This window comes from Tympanuchus pallidicinctus, unplaced genomic scaffold (genome assembly GCF_026119805.1).
Source record: "Tympanuchus pallidicinctus isolate F22 unplaced genomic scaffold, pur_lepc_1.0 scaffold11, whole genome shotgun sequence".
Taxonomy (NCBI): Eukaryota; Metazoa; Chordata; class Aves; order Galliformes; family Phasianidae; genus Tympanuchus; species Tympanuchus pallidicinctus.
In genome coordinates, this window is record NW_026294627.1 from 19,040,932 (window position 1) to 19,061,498 (window position 20,567).

Sequence of the window (20,567 nt, forward strand, 5' to 3'; positions counted from 1 at the left end):
GTGAGAGGAGAGAAAAACATACATGCTTGAAAAGAAAGAACAACAAAAGACTTACAGAACAAATGAAAAATGCAGTCACCAAGGAGCAAAGTAAATTTGATAAGCCAACTAATAAGAAAGCTGCTAATACTTAGAGTTCTCAATGCTCAGAAAAGAAAAAAACATGTTAATGTCCTTTTGCCTGAAATAGAGGAAGCCAAAAGCTCTGAGAAATGTGCTTTGCTTCCTTATTGTTACTTTGACTGAGTATTGAACTCTGCTTCAGGTCTCAGTGTAGAATATTTGCTTCTATTTCAGGCTTATGACTTCATCATATTTTCATACAATTCTTTCCTAAAGTAGTAATAATAGTAATTTAAATATCTTTCTCTTTCTAAACACACAGTTTTCAAAATGATGTATTGAGTATTTTTAAGCTGTTGGAATATCCAGTTATTTCTGTTTCAGAAAACACCTAATTGATGTTTTCTGAACAGAAACATAATATCTGTTCTAAACGCTGTTCCATGCCAGTTTTAATATCTCCTATGCAGTATGTGCAAATCCTTTTACAACAGCAAATTATGTTTTACCCTGCTTTAAAATGAAAATAAAATGTTCTGCTTTTATACAGAGCAGTGGTCATTTTAGTGTGACAGTCCGTAACCAATTCCTTACATAAAATAATATCCATTGTTTACATAATCTAAGATGAGCTAGACTAGGGTGAGCTCATTCATAATTCATTCTTCCATGTCAGCAGTCTGCATAATAAAAAGCTGGTATACATTAATCACAGTAAAAGGTCCAAAAGGAGGTGTGTGAATAGCTGATGAATCTGCAGCTTTTCAGTCTCAATATGTAGAGTTTAGTAACAGAACTATTGAGAGTGATACGAATGTGAATGAAAATAGATGTGTTGAAGCACCATAAGAGAGCATGGAGGAATGGTAAGAGTACCTGTATTGATAACCAAGGACATTGCTAACTGCAGTAAAGCTAATAAACGTTGTGGAATATCTGGTTTACATAAAGACCACAAAGCCAGCACTCAAATGATGAGCTGTGTCTGAACACAAGGAAACACTTCTTAGTATGAAGACGATGAAGCAGAAGTTGAGCAGGGAATCTGTGGATCCTCTTCCATGAGGATCTTAAAAAGCTGCTTGGATATGGCCTGGGCATCCTGCCCTGGGTGTCCCTGCCTGAGTAGAAGGCTCCCTTCCAACCTCAACTAATACTAAGGTGATACTAAGGTTCCACAGCCAATTGATTCAATCTGTGCTTTCATAATGAGAAGCAACAGCAAGATTAAACCAAATTGTATTTGCCTCTCCTTTCATCCTAATGGAATGAGAAACTGCAGCCCCAAAGGCATGCAGAATGATGGGCTGATGAGCAGGATGACTTAATAGCTATTGATAGTAAAATGTCTAAATAAGCAGTTTGTGTCGGAGAATCCTATCAACTCAGAAGGCAGAGCAAGGATGTACAAGCTGAAATCACCTGTCTTCTGTCTTAGGCACAAGTCTTGGGCAGATGAATTTGGCACTGTTGTCATGGTGCTTGTGAGCAAGTAGATACAAGGTGGAATCATGTTGCTTTGCAACTAGTTATCTGGCTGTTAATAATCTGTACTGCAACAAATCCTTTTTTCTTCTTTAATCAACCTTTCCTGACTGTATGCAATTTGATTCCTCTCATTCCTTGTGTAAGTTGCTTTATGAGTTCCTTAGCGTATAGTTGATTTCATCTTGTAAAGGCGTTCTGCGTATCACTTTAGTAAATAAGCAATGTTGTGAGCAAAAAAACCGAGCACTCAACTGGAATGCCTTCACTGTGTTTATTTGAGCCTTAATTTTGCTAGAAACTATACTCTGTGAAAGCCTGAGAGGGGTGTATGTGTGCATTTAATATGCTGTATTTTATATAGAGAGGAAAATAAGGTTATTTTGAAATTAATAAATTGTTATGATGTAACTGAATTAGAGTACTGAATTAGAGTAAAGATAAAGGATTTCACTTTGTAGCACAGCAGAATGATGGTACTGTCATGAAAATATTAATATTTATTACTTATTTCTGAAATCAAAGAGTGCTTGTGTTTTGAATGTTTCAAAATCTTCAGGACTCTGGCAGGTTTCAAAATTCTTTTGCATAAAAGCTTCTAAAGAATTACTTAGAATTTTTTCTAGGCAGTCACCTCTGTGCATAAAAAGTAATGTTTGCCTGTTCTCTTTCATCTCCCAACATTTTGTTTTTAAATCATTCCACTGAACACTACTGAATCCTTCCAGTAAGGGAATAAGAAAACAGGATCTGTTAGGATTGAAGATATAAATGAAAGGAAGAGTAAATAAGAACCAGTTAGCATCTCCTATGAAACTGATTTTTAAAAACTAGTGGAAAAAGTCTTCATCCTTCTATTTTTCATCTATTGGATAGTGTCAGTTTAAATGTGGCTGTTTCCTCAACTGTTTCCTGAATAGCACCGAGCCTGAGGAGACATATGAGGACTATGGAAGCAAACAACATTTATTGCCTTAAGAAGTAACTAGTCAAGTACAAGCTATATTCAGTTTGGTTTTATTGAGGCTAATTGATTAAAGTAGAGAAGGGAAGTGTGCAGAATCTGGGGGAAAGCACTCAGTACCTCACACACACATGCATACATATGCTAACCATGTTACACTTGCATTGGTCCCTTGTAGAGCCAGGATTCTTGTTGAGGATTGACTCCATTGTCTTCAACTCATAGCTGCTGTATGGGGCCAAGCCACAGGCTGGGCACACCACGGAGTCCTTGCAGAGATGGAGTTCTTGTAGTAGGCAGCATTCCATAGTTTTGGCTCGATGTATGTGGCAAGACTGGTATCCCCAGCAGCTCCTGTCTTTTTATTGCCTTCTAGACAGCCAGGTGGATGCTAGAATGTCCTGTAGGGCAGTCATGCCTATGTAGTCCTGCCAGTTGATTTTGGCTGGAGGAGTTTGCTGATGTATGCAGGCTTCCCTTGTCCTGTTTACTGTCAGCCATTCCTCCTCATTGGCTCTGGGGAATTACAAAATGTAGCGCAGTTTAAATAGCAGGCATTTGTTTGGAGGTAGGAGGGTGGCTGCTGAGAAGGGGGATCCGATAGCTGTTAGACATTTTTGGTGAGGATGAATGTTGAGACTGTGCCTTTACTTGAACATTTTCCCTTTAGTCGCAATTTTGTATAAACTTTATTTGCTCTGTGTTAAGCTTGTGCTAGTGCCAGTTAGATATTTTTTGTTGTTGCTTACAGCAGCCTGTTTAAAGAAGGGGAAATATCAAATATGGTGGGAGTGTGGAGAAAGAGAATCTTTTGTGAGAAGTTGTGCGCTTGAATGATTTAATATAGCCATTAGGGTGACTGAGAGTTATATTTCATCAGTTGTACTCATAGGCATGGAAAGAAGTTCTTAATACATATATTTATGCTCATAACAGTCCTTTTTTTGCAAAAATACAGAGCTGTATTTATTCTATATCCATTTCAACCAGAAATATTAGGAGAACTTATACTAATGTTAAAGAAATATTTTTTAAGTTTCTTAAATATTTTCAGATACAGCAGGATCAGTGGTAAATTCTTAAATACATTAAAAACTCTAATAAAGATAATACTTGGTGGGTTCTTTTTTTTTGCTTTTTTTTTTTTTTTTTTTTTTTGCTTGTTTGTTTGTTTTTGTGGGGTTTTGTATTTTTTTTTTTTTTGGCTTTACAAATGCGTACTGGAGAACATCTTAACTGTTTTGAAGATGAAGGTATTTAAATGTCTTTGCTTATTAGGTTCCCTAGTAGAGAACCATCTAGACAGATGGAAATTTGAAATGAATTTATAGGAAGTTTCTGAAAGCAATGCAGTGCTTTTAACTGATCTGCCTGATCAGTAGTCAGTTTGTGTGGTCAAAGCCTGGAACAGATGGCACAAGGAGGCAGCTTGGTCTGGCTGACCCAGCTTGAGCAGGGTGACTGGACATGGTGTCCTCTAGAGGTCCCTTTCAACCTCAACCATTCCATGGTTCTAATTTGAACAGGTGGAATCCAGAGTGAAAATAGTGTGCTTCTGAACTTAGAGAACTGCTTTTAGTTTCATTTCTTATCAAGTACAATTTTTGTCTGTATTACTGTGAACTATGTACGCCCCTTGTTTCTGTTTTGAGATTTGCTTTATTCAGAATGAGTGCAGTCAAAGGATGCTGTAGATGAATAAAATTGTTTCATATGTTCCTTTACAGGAGTGGTTTTTAGGTAAAGCATTACATGATGAAGAATCTACAATAATTCACCACTATGCCTTTGCTGAAAATCCTACAGTCTTCAAATTTCCAGATTTTGCTGCTGGTTGGGCACTTAGTATTCCACTCGTTAACAAGTAAGAATTGAATTTTTAATTACTTCTGAATTGTTTGTTTATAGCAGTGAAGTTTAGAATTCATAGTTTTTCTAGATGCTGTTATTCCTTTAATGAGTTATGATTTCAAACATAATACTTTCTTAATACTTTTATGTAAAAGATGTACGTATGCCTACAGTGTACAGGAAGGTAAATATGCAAAGTTAAATTCAGATTTTAATTTTGAGCTGTCTTTGATACTGATTGCAGCTGAAATCCATTGAAAACTTTGTGCCAGACTGTTCTCATCTTTTGCAGATAAAACCTTTCTTCTTAGGCAGAAAATATGTGTCGAAATGTATGTCCTGAAAACTGATATTAACATCATCACTCTGTGTGCAAAAAAAAAAAAAAGAAAAGATTGGAAAAAGAAATACAAGTTGTTTTTTGAGGCAATATATGCAGAATATATCTTTTCTTTTCTTGTAAATAGCTGGTCAGAAGTACTGGCCACACTTTGCTGCATACAGGAATGACTGATTATTTTTTTTATATGCTTTTTGAAGAGAGTAAATGTCTTCATCTTTAATTGTACAGGCTTGCAACTAAGCTGAAAAGTGAACCACTCAAGTCAGACTTTACAATAGATTTAAAACATGAGGTAAGCAGTGTTCTGTACTTCCAATGTAAGTACAAAAGAAAAAAAGCTATGAAATCTATATATTTGAGTACTGATAAATTCATAATGAAAATAAGAGATTGCTAAAAATTGTGAATGCAATAACATGTTTAGTTTCTTTCCCTTGCTTTAAGAATATAATAACATAATACTTTACAATTATGTTTCAAGCATAGAAGAATTCATGATAAAACTGCATTTATAGCATGTATGGTTGTATACAGTGAGGTATCTTCAAAGATTTGTTCTGTAGAGAGGCAGAGTGGCTTCTAATTTGTAAAACACTGGCACAAATAATATCTCAGACAATGGCAAGCCTCATTTACTTTCTAAATCAGATTCTTAGAGTTAGGTGTGATGAACTTGGGCTGAAGTAGCTTCAGGAGTAGAAATTGTGTCAACAATTGCAGTGTGATAGTTTAGAAATTTCATTGCCTTTGGCTGCTAATGGTTTTAAAAGGTAGCGACTGGAGAATAGATGAGTTGGCTGAAGGGAGTATGAAAGGAAGGAAAAGGGATCTGAAAAAAGGTCATTGCTACTTTCTCTGCTGCTTTTTTATATTTTCTGCCTTCAAATTGTTTGTGCAGCCCAGGGTTTAGTATTTGTCACCAGATTGAACCATGGAGCAAGTATAGGATGAGTCTGGAGTAAGATTGCTAATTTGGACCTGAAATGTTGAATTAGTGTAATTTTTTTATGCTCTCCTAAAAATCAGCTATAAATTTTGGCTCTGGCCCAGATGGAAAGAAAATTAAACTACTGTTGCTCTTCCAGATCTTTATAATACTTAGAAGGCTTTTCATTTCCAACACAAATCTATACTGCATTTTATAGAGTATAAATCAGTAGCGTATTTAAATGAATTTGATTTTGTGCCAATACTGTTCTTTCATATAGTTTTCCCTCCTTGACTGATGTATTTCTCAAAAGCAATTGAACCCCACTCAACTTCCATTTTGTTATATGAAACAGCAATAAGCTGTTTCTTTCCTAAATTCAGTCCTTTCTTTCCTAAATTCAAGAGTAAATTCACACTGTTAATCCTGTTTCTGTAACTTACCTCAGAGTCACTTGGATATTCCTAATATTCTAGTCTACTTCAGCACTCACAAAGCCTTTGCACATACTGTCATCAGGAAAAGTCATTAGCAGACTTTTCTTTTATGTGCCACACATTAATTCATGAAAAACAATTGATCACTTGGCTTGAAAAATTATTTCCATCCCCTTCTTATTCTGTTAACAGTTCTTTGCATATATTTCTTTTCAGATTTATTGCCATTGATAACCTGCTTCAGCTCTGTAGTTATTCTTTCTGCACAGACTCACAGCTCCCTGGAGACAGTTCCATTCCCACTCATTTATTTTACAAATCACCATCTTCTCCTTCTTAAATCATTTTTATCTTGCTACAGCCTTCTTATATGAATCAAGATTGACTACAAATCAAAGAGTATAATCTGCGATCTTTAGTGACTGTGTATACTGTTTAAATTTATGAAGGATTATAAATGTTTTAAGACCTGTTTTAGTTTGACAAGTCCCGATAATGTGCTCCTTTAGTCCTTGGTGTTTTACTGTGCATTGTGTCAGTTTTTTCACCCTGTTGCTTTCCTAAGTCCTTATTTCTTGTATCCATAATATTTATATCCCTTTCCACTTTGCAAATATGGTCATGCTGTTGTTCATTTGCGGATTTCTTATTAGACATTTTGTAATTGCATGCGTGGTATATGTCCTGATATTCAAAACTGGAAGGAAATAATAGATTTTTTTGGCATATGTAACATTAGGTTTAATGTAGAGCTAAAACTGTCTTCAACTTTTTATTTTATGTATGTTTCCATTGGTTTAGGAGCAGTGTTATCTTGTTCAGTAACCAAAAGGGCAGTCTATTCTTACTTCTGAAATATGATGGTTCCACACTAGTCCAAGGATTTTCATTCAAAAATGCATTATTCGGTGGGAAATCTTAGCATGTTATAAACTTTCATAAATAGTTAATATTAATTTACAATTCTTAAATGTTCTTTGTGCAGCAGAAGCATTGCTTTTTTGTTGGTTCACATGATAAATGTTCATTATGACTAGCTTAGGTTTGGATCAGTGGAATTACTGGAAGGTGTTTCTAAATCCCATCTCCTGTAGTCTTCCAGCTACAAGATGGGATCTAGAACCATTTACATCCTATAATGTGACTGTAGTGGCAAGGCAGAAAGATAACTTTGGAGATGTGGTAAAGAGCAGGCAAGAAACATACACAAGTGTGTATGTGTTATGTGTTGTTTCCATGGTCCTCCTCTACTCCAACCACCATTAATGGCTGAACTGCTACTCGTGCTTTCATCTTCTTCCATACAGAGGGGCCCATCCCTTTAGTACTCTGTCAAACTTACCTATAATGCTAAAATCATATGCGTTTCCAAAGCACTACTAAAACAGCAAGGAAACAGACCACTTAACAATAGTGAAGCTTAGAGAAATAAGAATTTGCAAACTACAGAGCTGCCATTGACCTAGAGTGATTTAACAATTCACTGCCAGCTGAGCACTGGTAGTTTACATTCACAGCTCCTAGTCATCTGCATCCCTTCAATTACAAGGAAAAATACAGTAATTTAAATTCTAAAACTGTAAACTAAAGGCTAGTAATTTGCACTGGTGGTGATCTGAATGCATTTGTATTATGGCAATTACAAGCAGCAACTTCTAAAAAAATCCATCAGTTACTTTGTGCTAGTATGTTATTGTACCCTAGTTGTTTGCTATCCAAAACTTGTTAAATCTAGAAGCTTAATTCTCAAGAATATGATTTTGTTCTCAAACCCGCCTCGAGTGCAAGCTGTGCACGTAATGATCTGGCAGTTTTGTTTCATTCCTGCTAAGTTCCCAAAAAGCTGTGTGTAGGTTTTAGGGTTTGTTTGTTTTCTGAGGATGTTGAGTTTGCTGAACATGAGTCGTTAATGTGTCCTTGATGCTAAGGAAGCTAACAGTATTTTTGACTGCATTAGGCAAAGCACTGCCAGCAGATCAAGGGAGATGATCCTTCCATTCTACGCAGTGTTGGTGAGGCTACTTTTAGAGCACAGATCTGGGGCTTCCAGTGCAAGAGACCAGGACGTACTGGAAAGGGTCCAATGAAAGGCCACCAAGATGATGAAACTACTAGAACTCCTCTTCTGTGGGGAAAGGCTGAGAGAGCTGGGACTGCTGTGCCTGGAGGAGGCTCAGAGTGATCTCGATTTCCATAAATACCTGAAGGAACAGTGTTAAGAGTCCAGAACAAGGCTCTTTTCAGCATTAGTTTGGCTTAATGCCAGGACGAGGCAATAGGCACAAACTGGCACGCAGGAAGTTCCCTCTGAACACCGGGAGACACTTGTGTCCTGTGCAAATGGCAGAGCACAGTTGCAGATTGCCCAGAGATGCTGTGGAGTTTCCTTCTTAGAGATCTTCTAAAGCCCCCATCCTGCTTTGGGTGTCCTTGCTTGAGCAGGATTGGGCAGGGAGTCCCCCAGAGTTCCTTTTCCACCTCAGCCATCCTGTAACTCTGACTGTTGGTCAGACTGAGATCAGAAGTCTGTGACTGGTTTGATGACATGGGCATGACCTGGGCACGTCTGGACCATACATAATGCTCTTCTTAGCTTGCACCAAGTTCTTCCCAAACACTGGGCAGGAGGAAATATTTTACCCTCTTGATAACAACTTAATGACTGAATTGAGGATCTGCTTTCTAGCCACTACGTTGCATGAGGATATTTAAAACCAATGATTTTTACTTCCCAAGTAGGCATAAAACAGTGAAAAGGAGATCATTTTCATTGCCTTTTCTGTGTGCTGGGTCTGGTCCCATATTTCAGTGAAACACATACTTTTCATGCAAGAATTATTGGGAATATTTGTAAAAAAACATTGGAAACAGAAAGTAGAAACCAGGATGGATTTTTCCTGCCTTGAAGGAGACCCATTACAGGGTAGAGTGGGTTTAGAGTCAAGCTCCATTTTGGTATGCTGTTAATTCCACAAATTTTAATTCTTGCACAGTAATTCAGTTTCATGAGGTAGTGTGGAGTGTCTTTCACTGAATATTTATGATTTGTTGGCATAGGGTCCCTTTTGAAAACTAAAAGCTGTAATTTTGGAATTAGTTAAGAGGAAGCAAACCAGGGTCGCAGAGTTCTGCATTGTGAGCTCACGCAGCTCTCATACCACGTGAGGATTTTTCCACATCCTTGACCTATTTTTGAGAGAGACTAAGAATTCAGAGTTGGGAGTGTACATCTGCAGGTCAGAAGCTTTGAATAGCCATACTTAATGAGGTGCTCTTTTCTGCCTTTCAGAAACTTCTTTTTCTTTTAGAAACTCTAACAAATGTTTGTACGGTTTTGTATGATGTGAAGTTAATCTTTTAAGTGGTCTGGGGGACACCCAGTCTGTAACTATTCTTTATGTATTTTTAATCAGGTAAAGTTATAAGCAGTCCAAAAGATTTGCAATAGAAATGTTGAGCAAGTCTATATAGACTGAAATATTATAAATTTTATTACTAATGAAATGAATGTAAACACAAAGAGTTGCTTCGCCTTGTTCCTACATCACTGATTCGGTTCTTCCCCTTTCTCTGAACGTTTCTGCTGGGATTTTTTGGTCGTTGAATTTAAAATGGACAAGAATCTAGTGTAGTGTAGAATATCCGTTACATTATCCTTCAATGTATTTTACATTTTCTGAGTTTCATTGCTGATTTCAAGCACTTTAAATTATCAGCAGAGAATGCATCTATTTTGTAAAGTTGAGAAGTGCTCCATATTCCTATGGAACTAGACCTACCTATTCCAAATCATGAAAGTAGTTTGAAAAGAGCAGTAAAGTTTAATTCAAAGGAAGGTGCAAAATTTAATTCTACTTTTTCTTACAAAAGGAAAAGATTGATTCTTTTGACATACTTGAATAAATGAAACTAACTAAATCCTTCAAAAGTTGAGTATCTATAGAATTTCTGTTATAGCAAAAAATAATTAGATGTTAGCTGTAGAAATGTGAGCAAAAGGTAAGGTATCCAGCTATTAAATCAACTAGGACACAAATCATCTGCATCATCTGATATTTTCCATTTTCTCTTTCGACTTTATCTTGTAGTATGATTTCTTTGTAAGCCTTGAGAATGCTAATCCAGTTTTCATTACTGATATGAATGTCTTCCATTTTGTTAGATTGCCCTGTATATTTGGCAGAAAGGGGATGGACCACATCTTACTCCAGTGCCTGAATTCTGTACAGGTGATGTGAACTCAGATAGGGTTGATCAGTGTGCAACAACATTCAGTAACTTTCTTCCACTTTGTGTAAGTACCTCATTTTAAATATCACTTGCTTAGTAAAGGAACAGTTCTTAATAAATTAGTAACATTGGTTTTAAAATATCTCAAACCGTGAAAGAATATTTTCCAATAAACAAAAAAAAAGGTTTGTTGTGGTAGGTGTTTATAGTTATTTTCAGACTTCTAGAGCACAGGATATTTCCTGACAAACAAATATCATATATACTTTAATTGGTCTTTTTACCACAGTGGTTGAGCAGCTTATGATCTCTAAAATAATTCTCTGTATATTTCTCTGAGTTACTGAAGTACAGATTTTTCTTTTTCCACAGATGGGAAATTTAATCTTGTTTAGGCTAAAGATAAAATGTAACACAGCATTGATGTAAAGCCTATTGCTTCCATCTCTAGGAGAATGCATTTGTGACGTCATGGGTTAACTCATCAGAGGCAAATAAGTGTTCGATGATTCTAGGACAGCAAAATTCTAGATTATCTGGTTTCCAAAAGGGAAACCAATAGGGTGATTAAACAATTTTATTTTAGAGATGAGGAAATTCAGATTTGTACTGTGTAGACTTCAAGTTTCTTTTTATGAATATCAGAGAAGCGTTGAGTTTCTCATAGTGATTATTTTAATTTCAAAGAAGTTAAGGAAACTTCTTTTTTCAGATGAATCATTCTTAATGCAACAGTTCATTTTCTTTTTCTAACAATAGCTGTTTAGTTCATGTTAGAATATTTTATCAATGAAAAAAGTTAATGTTATTTTAGGAATTTAAAACCAATTTTTGCCAAGAGACAAAAATTTAGTTTCAAATGCATTACTAATATCCTATTCTACTTGATATGCTGTACAATGAAAATATATCTTCTGTTCTATTACATATATGGACATACATATCCTATAAATTTGTTAAAGCCAGAGCCTGCAATTTCATTTTTGTTCTATCCAAATAGGGAGAGCCAGTAAAAAAGGAAGATGTCTTTGTTGCTGTAAAAACATGTCGGAAATTTCATGGAGACAGAAGTAAGTTGTTGGTTAGTCAAGTTAGTAGTTCTGTACAGTATAGTTTATGAAATTAATATTTAGAAAACAAGCTGATACGTGCTGTCTGTGCACCTCTTGGACCAAATATTTGCAAAATCCACTGGGAAGCACAAAAACTTCAGAGTTCCGCAGGTGGGTTGCAGAATGTTTAAGGCAAAGTTATTTGGTGCTTCATCGTTAGCGATTGGTTGACAATGTTAAAATGGAGTATCTGAACTGAACATTTGCATAAGCTTAGTTTATACGGTGGAAATTGGAGCTGTAGTGATATTAGCGATATTAATATTGCTACTCTTAACACCCTTCAGTGTGCTCCCCTGGATAGTCAGTTTAGTTCTGTTCCTTGTATTAGCAATGGCCCATGTGACTGCTTCAGAAATTAGAGCAAGCTGAAAGCTCTGTCCTCTGGTACTACCTTGTGTATTGCCCTTCACCCCAATAAAAGATAGTTTGTGCTCTTCTATTGCGTTAATCACTTTAAGCAGTGATGAGAACAGGGTTTTTATAGTGCTTGGCATAGGATATTTTCTTTCTTGTAAAAATCTGGTCAACATAATACTTTATCAAAATCTGGATCAGTAATCTGTCAAGTGTACAATGCTGTAGTGTTTAATTTGGAAATGGATGTTCTACAACATAGTTAACATGATAATATGACCATGACATCCATGGCAAAAACAGTAATCAAACAACCAACCAACTAGCAAAGCTCCACCAAATCAGTTCAATGGGTTTTACCTTCTTTCTGAGAGACAAGGAAAATAAACACGTGGAGATACCCAGCTTCACATAATATATATTAAAGCTCAGCTTTATTATATATATGTTATATATATATATATAATATATATAATGTTATAATATGTATATATATATAATATATATAATATATATTTATATATTATATATATATAATAATATATATATTATATATATAAATATATATATATATATATAATATATTTATATATATATATATATATATATATATATATATATATAATATGTATGTATATGTTATATATATATGTTATATATCAGTGTATATAACAGTTTGTGGACTTGGGATTTTCCTTTCCAGTTTAACAATAAGCATTCTGCCTGCTTGATGCCACCTAACAGTCCATTCCAGTTTACTTCTAGACATTTTGTTAATAAAGAAATTGGAAGTAGGTTTATTTCCATTGATATATTTGAATTACATGTGCCCTTGAATACTACAGGTATGTAAGCATTGGCATACTTTGTTCATAAGTTTAATTTAAAGTGACTATTATTATTATTAAAAAAAAAAAGGCTAATACTGGTACTATTTTGGTGGGGGGGGTGGGGAGATTGCCACATCTTATGTCAGAGGATAGGAAAAAGATTAAAGCTCCTTTTGTAACTAAATCCCTGTTTGCTAATGTATCCAAAATGGTAGATTCTGCCATTTTAAGATTTAGATTATTTTCCAAGTGTTGTTTTTTCCTTCGGGATAAGATTTATGTAATTCTTTTCTTGGTGTTGTTACTGCACTTGATGAAGGCCCTCTTCCACTATTTCATACTAGTCTTTTGGAGATCTTCAGCAAGTAGCTTTTGACAGAACAAAATTGACTGTCCTGTAATTGGAGTTCACTGAAGACTTCTCCTTTCTGGATCCATGTTTAATTTCTTGCATTAATATTGAAATGAAACAAAGCAAAACTAGAAAGTCAAAAAAAAAAAATAAAGCTTCAAAAAGATAGCATAATAATCTTCCAAGAAGCAGCAGTTAAAGACTGAGGAAAATTCTTGAACTTTCCTCACAGTTTCCAGTGTTATGCAATAGAGGATAATCTTACTCAAGATTTTGAAAGATTAGTGGATGCCAGCTTCAGAGAGCTCCTTTTACCTGGTAAGTCATTTTTTATTGTATGCCAAAATCTACATTAGTGCAGCAGGAAGGTTTAGTATTTGATGTGCAAAAGCAGTTCAAGAATTGACTTCAGATAGAGCTCTCCCAACGCATACTATAAATGGTAATATAGGAAGATTTCAGGGCAGGAACAGTGTTCTAAAAGTGGCACACTCAGATAAAGAGCTTGGAACTGACCTGTTAATCTCTCTGTAGTGTGGAGTTATGCCTGCCATGTGATCATTAGTATTACTAGATAATAACTTTTTGTATCAGTAGTTGGTCAGAAATTTTCAGATTTCTGTTCTTTGTTTAGAAAATGAGCTGTTAGAAATTGGAAATGATTGAGGGATTCAGTTTAGGCATTAGTCTGGATGGTGACATTTCCATTAAAACTAGGAAGGAAAGGAGAACAGTGCTTGAGCTTTTAGCTCCTTTATTAGGCCATTTGACTGTGGTGAGACTCAGGTCTCTGCTTCACTGAACTCTTTTTTCAGTCATGCAAAGAAGGGGGGATTCCACCAAGGAAGCTGAGAGGCTCAATCTCCAGCAGTAAATAGTTCTTTGTATTTGTACTGAGGTTTAGTTCCTTGGCTGGGGAAGAGTAAAAATGCCCTTACAGGTGTGTTCTGCTACCAGGTGAAGATTGGAAGCATGATGTATTTCTGTGATATTTCTAATTTGGTGGCTTGGTTTCTGGAAACTTGCTGCTTTTGTTCTTGCAAGAAACAATTTTTTTGAAATGGAACTTTTTCACAAAATTCTAAAATGATTTCTTGCCAACTTGTTTTTTTATTGTAATTGGGAAAAAAAAATTACATGGTATTTTCTGCCAATTAATGCATGATTATGCAGTATTTACATGATCTGATACAATTTTTAGTACACAGGAGAAGAAGAGTATTGTGAAATTCCTAAATTTGCACTTCAGAATTGCCCTGTAACATTGCATGAACATATTTTTTTGTGCATAATTCCCTATGGATTTTTATTTCAAAAATTGCTTGCAATTTTATGTAAAACCTTTAAAAGCAGTACTATCTACACATTGTTACAGAAGTAGAATTGCACCAAATTTGCAACTTTTTCTCTTAGTGAGTTGTGTTCTTCCTACTCTATCCTACCAGGCACCCTTTAGTCACCCAGCTGAGAGTTGATCAATCAGGAATCCTACAGTTAACCCTTATGTGATGGGATTAGAGGGAAGCAATCAACTAGGTGGGCAGCAGGCATTTAGGTGAAGAGCAGTTCCAGCAGGGGGCTAAAATCAGTTATTCACAGACATCAAAGTTAAATAGCAGCAAAAGGAATTCATGTAAATATTTCCTCCTAGTAGGAATATAACTTTTTGAGTGTGAGGAATAACTTAAATTTTACCTCTGAAAAACGTGTAGGATTTGGGTCTTTAGCAACCATAGATAACCATAGATATAGATAACGAGCTGCTGCTAATGAGATTTGGTGGGTGGTGTCAAAATGCACAGGGCAAAATGAACAAGGAGAACAAAATGCATGTTGTTTTAGAGTGGCTGCTCACCTTAGGCCTGCCCACTTCATTTTTAAAGTGAAAGAAAGATCATTGATATTAATCTGATCGTTTTCTTCCAAACATCCTGCAGGTGTGCCCACCATTCTGCTTGCTGGTGGGTTTTCTTTTTCTTTTAATGTTACTCATAATTTATTAACTTCAGAAAATACAGTAGTTCTAGTTAGAAGGAACTTAGAAATTTCATCTAGTCCAACTGTCTGACTGTTTGGGGCTGACACTGTTGAAACATTTGTAGAGTAATCATTAGAATTCTGTATATCTACTTGAAGTATTTATGATATTCATGTCAAATGGCAAACTAATAAGAAAAGGATTGCTCTTATAGACAAGTGTTAAACAGTCCTCCTTTGAACAGAATCTCCAAGGGCTACAAGCTGATTGTGTGATATCAGAAATGTTCTTCTGTGAATGTGACTCTGGGGACAGGTGCTTTTGAGCATTAACGTTGCATTGCTGACAAACACTGTGTTTATGGCACGAGTGAGGCATTTCAGAAGATGCATTTGGTCTGTTTATGATTCAGAATATTTTGTATGCTGTGCAGTTGGATGTGTTGTTTCTAAAATGTAACATTTTCAATACTGGAAGAGTGATTGATCTCTAATAGATGTGTGATACAAGTCCAACATAGCAAGGGTAAGAATAATGAATTCCATACTTTCGAATACAAATGTAAACATCACAGTCCTCAGTGTCGTGTGAATGAAACTACAGACATATTTTAAAGAAATTTTGTTATAGCATAGATAAAATTGTCCTGGCTGGCTTTCATGAAAATGTAAATCGGTTGCCTTAAATACTGTAGGAAAGAAAAAAGAGTGAATGTTTACAGCCATCATGCTGTACTTGAAACATTATTTTCATGACAGTGTGATTGAATGTGTCGGTTAACAGGGACATAAACATTTCAGTTTAGCAGTTACTTATATTTCAATGTCAACAACTGTTTTGCAGTACCAGTTGTAAAGCAGACTTGGGAAAGAGAAGCTGCACTTATTGAATACTACAGTGATTACAGAGACATCTCCATTCCTACTGTAGATTTAGGTGTACCGAATACTGAAAGAGGTAAGTTGTTGGCTTACCTCTTGTTGGCAGTTTGTCCCAAGTAACTGTGTAAAGGTTGTATGTTTTCAGGACAATGCATGTATTTCATGTATATTTATTTCAGTAACACTTTCCTGCATCTAAAACTAAAAGAATACTACTTTCACACAGGAAAAGGTTGGAGAGTACAGATCACCTGTGATTATTGTATTTTTTGAGTAGAAAACTGAATACTTGTAAATATAATAAAAAGGCATGCAGATTTACTGAAAGAGACAGGAATTGGTGTTATGATGCTGGGCCTAAGATTAATTGCTGTAATGCGTCATGGATTTGTGACAGAAGGCCTCAGACCAAATGGTTACTGAATGTGAACTACTTACTATATGGTATTCAAACGTTGTATGCTTGTGTCTAATATGCCTGTATTTAGGCACAAAAAAGAAATGTTAACTTTGGAAGTTTTTTTCTTTCTTTATGACAAATGTGAGTTTGGAGTGCTCATTTGCTTTGTGTTCGAACAGAGAAAAAAAAGGCTGTGATATGATGGCTTCAGGTTATTGGGTTTCTTCTTCCATTGCTTTTAGACATATTGTATGACCTTTAAGCATCGTTGTGTAACTCTAGGACCTTTGGTCTACTGGCCTTCTGAACAAAGTAAACTGTTCTGAATTTGCTCCAGTATTGTTTTTGCATCTTTTGTGGAATGTTATACAGAAATCTTGGATTTAATTTTGTAAATACTTATGTATCTGTCTGCATTAAGTTTGTATTTTCACAAAATCAGCAAAGCCAGGATTTCCTTATCTCTTCAGCAGCAAGTTAGTATTGTTTTGTTTTTTTTTTCCCAAAATATTTTAACTGAAAGTAGCTTCAATTATAATATTTCATCCTTCCTTTTAATGCTTGTTTAGTAACCCTAGTATTGATAGCAATACACAATACTGATCTGTAATCTAGATACTTAAAGACTGTTTTCAGTTGGATTTTTCTGAGGTGTAAAAAAGATTCCATATAAGTCTGAAGTTGTTTTTTTTGTCCTGCTCATTATAAAGACTTTTCACCTTTTTAAAACCTACTAAAGGGTTTTACCTTTCAGTTTCACTGTAATCTTACATTGAGTGTTAAGATCTCTCTTCAGAGGAAGTTATCAGAACCTGAGCTGCAGCACAGTAGATCAATGTAGGCATGAGTGTTGACGTGCAATAGACCTGATGCATTATGAGGTATTCAGAAAATATCTCAGAGTACTTTGCAGAAGGAATATCTATCATCATCTCTTCATTTTTTTTTAGTGTCAGAAATTAAGAGTAGCAGTTTGCCCTGAGTTGTCCAACAGGTTAATAGGGTAACTAGAATGTAGCTTGTTTTCCAGGTTTTCGTTATTCAAAGACTGTTCATATTAAAGCATGCTTCAAAATTTTGTTCTTGCATAGAAAGCAATGACCATTTATGCAAACACCATTCAGTGTAATGAAGCAGATAATTTAAACTTGTATCTCAGATATTTTTCTAGTCATTTCCAAGATGTTTTAGTCCAGTGAGCACTCTTAATTCAGTAGTGATTGACTTTTACGAAATGTCATGATATTTAAATGTATATGTTCTGTTATTCCTCTCCCTCTAGGTCACTGTGGGAAAACTTTTGCCATTTTGGAAAGGTATTTGAATCATAGCTCTCCCAGAACTCCATGGTTAGTCATAGTGGATGATGACACACTGATAAGGTACAAGTTACAGTATTTCAGGGATTACTGCTGTTGATGTTGGTAGGAATTTTAGCAATATTTGTCTCTTTTCCTGTATTTAAGATATACAGCTTTTTCATTTGTTATATTTAGCTTTATATAGTTTCCAGGAATAAAATTGTCACTTTTTGCTCAGCATTCCTGGATCGATATTTAAAAAAGTGTAAGCTTGTGATTTAATAAAAGCTATGCATAGTGTTACTATCTAATCCTGTAGTCTCAATATGATAAGGTCACCTGCTGTGATTCTTCAGCGTAGGCATGTATGAGTTGATTGGTTTTAGTAATTTGCAGTCCACTTTTTCAGCTTGTGTTCCTTGCATAAAAGAGTCAGAAGGTTACATGGTCATTTGTCAGAGCCACCCAGGACTGTATTCAGGGACTTGACTTTGTTAGGAAATGAGATCCCATTTACCTGAAAACTGACACTGCAGTATAAGAAAAACAAGGCATGTTGATCAGGATCACGTAGTCATGAGCATCAGAATCAGTGGTTCAAGGAATACTTCACATTAAATTGCAGAAGAAGGAAAATTTGGAAGAGGCTGTAACTGTACAAAAAGCAGTGTCTGTAATAATTAAAACTTGTTTTATTGTCTCCTGATGCCTGGGCTAAAATAATTATTTGCAAAGTTCTTATTATGATTTGAGGGAAAAAAAAAGTTACACGTTTTCTTCATGGGACTGAATTGAGAAAAACATTTTTTAACTAATTGATTCATTGATGGATTTGAGCAAACGCAGCAGTCATATCTCATAGTAAATAGTCCATTGTAAATTTCTGTTTAAAAGTCTCTGCTTTCTGTAGAATGTTTGGATTTTCTCCGATCATGTTTTTGCTGTTTGTTAGAATACCACTTAGGCTAGCAGTGTCATTTTTGAAATAAATGTCTTTACGGTTTAATTTCTTTCTCTTTGATGGATTTTCCTCTTTCAGTATCTCCAGACTCCGAAAACTGCTCAGCTGCTATGACCCAAATGAACCAGTATTTCTTGGAGAGCGTTATGGTTACGGCTTGGGAACAGGAGGATATAGTTATATCACTGGAGGAGGAGGGTAATTTGCTTCAGCTCCTGCTGAGATCTACATTAGTTCCTGGTTTGAATGCTAATGTTTTGAATTACAGTACAAATCAGTTGCAGCAGAATCAGTAAAGTTTCCTAGTACAATTAAAAAGCAGTGATGCTCAAAGACCCAAATGTTTGTTACAATAAGTTGTGCAGCTCAGCAGGAACAGATTTGTAGAGCAAAGTGGTTGGTGCTGAGGACCACTCATGTTTAAGGGGGTTTGTTTTGGTTTGATTGCTCCTGTGAACTTGTGTGCCCGTTACCAATTATCAGCACCACAGGTTGTTTTGATGCACATCATGCTGCATTGATTCATCTGACAGAATTCATTCTGCGCACACACAGAACATCTGTGTGATTCAAAGTATTGTCAGCAGAGACAGCTGGGATGTTTCCCTAAAAGAGTTTGTTTCTGATCTGAACTTGGTGGAGTTTAAGGAGAACCTAAAGAAGCACATTGAATGATACAGATTGCTGCAGTGAAACTGCTCTTTTCTTGTTCTTTGTTTTTATCCAAGCATGGGTAAAAAGTAAAACCGCTGGTGATTTTTGAAATTCATGCAGTCATTTATGGAGAGATAGATGAGGAAGGAATCTTATATTCTTTCCTGATAAAAAGTCTTCTAGAAAGTGCATTGTGGGTTAAGCTCATGCATGAGAAATATGGACCACTGTGATTGTGTGTAGAAATTGGTTTAAATTAACATTTATGTGGTATTTCAGTTTGGCTTGTATTACACTGAGAACCATCGTAAGAAGCATCTTGTGTGTCTAAAGCAAGTCCTGTCTTTTGCTTGCCCTTAGCATCATTTCATGTGAAAATTAATGGCTAAATAAGGAACGACTGAATAAAATAAAAAATTAATTAAGCTCCCTAATTGCTTTGCTTAGTTCCATAAAATCTTGTTTAAATAGTGTATATTCTTGAGCTAAGGAATACACCTTGCATCTTGTTGGTCATAAAGTGAATGAACTCATGAAGCTGTGTAGCAGATTTGAAGCTTGAATTTCTGGAGTGTGATTTGTAATAGTTAGAGCACCCTGTACTGGACTAACTGAATGATGTAACCTCAGAAAAAACAGTCGTAGAATGCTCTACAAAAGTATTCCCTCTGCTGCTGAATTTAAGACAGCATCATGCTTCTGGTCTATTGGAGGCTTATTTTAGTGATAATAACCTACAGGCTCCAGGCTCTTGTTAGATGAGCAAGAAAGAAACAAGAAGCCTTTCATATAGCTTCAAGGAAGATTTTTTCTTTATGGAGAGAACTCAGTATAGCAAAGGATTCAGGGAATGACAGTTGAGGTTTAGAGTTCTTCTTTTTTTGTTTATATGAGAACTAACTAGAAAATATATTAGAATAAGATAGAAGAGAATATCCCTTTAAAATCCTGATGAAATGTAGGAGTAATTGTCAGTGGTAAAAAATGAAGGCTAGCTAAGTAATGGTTGGAATAGCAGCATAATTAGTTTTCATTATGTGGAGTAATTATCTTTCAGAAAATGCCTTTTGCATTACTTACCAGTAATGACTTCTCAAATCCTCAAATTCCAGATAAGTTGCATTGGAGGGCTATGTGTTGTCTTGCAACTTTACATCAGTTAGCAACTTTTAATCATTTTAAGTCATTTTGTTACTTTAGTACTTACTGCACAATGCTTTTTGTTTGCTTTTTTTTGTTTTTTTTCTCCTCCTCAGGATGGTTTTCAGTAGAACAGCTGTTCAGAGGCTGCTTGCTAGTAAGTGCCGGTGTTACAGCATGGATGCACCTGATGATATGGTCCTGGGGATGTGTTTCAGTGGCTTAGGAATCCCTATAACACACAGCCCGCTATTCCATCAGGTCAGAAAGTTGTTTTTACTAGTGCTTAAAACATGTTTT

The 20,567-nt window shown here is 35.5% G+C and overlaps 1 protein-coding gene across 1 annotated transcript in view; it reads left to right on the plus strand.

Moving 5' to 3' along the window:
* B3GLCT (beta 3-glucosyltransferase) overlaps positions 1–20,567 on the plus strand; it is a 46,963-nt gene that overhangs the window by 21,567 nt on the left and 4,829 nt on the right. The window contains exons 7-14 of the mRNA XM_052671135.1: positions 4,240–4,376; positions 4,935–4,998; positions 10,234–10,365; positions 11,302–11,371; positions 15,774–15,887; positions 17,494–17,593; positions 18,552–18,671; positions 20,384–20,528. Coding sequence (XP_052527095.1) covers positions 4,240–4,376; positions 4,935–4,998; positions 10,234–10,365; positions 11,302–11,371; positions 15,774–15,887; positions 17,494–17,593; positions 18,552–18,671; positions 20,384–20,528 — 882 coding nt within the window. The remainder of the gene's footprint in view (positions 1–4,239; positions 4,377–4,934; positions 4,999–10,233; positions 10,366–11,301; positions 11,372–15,773; positions 15,888–17,493; positions 17,594–18,551; positions 18,672–20,383; positions 20,529–20,567) is intronic.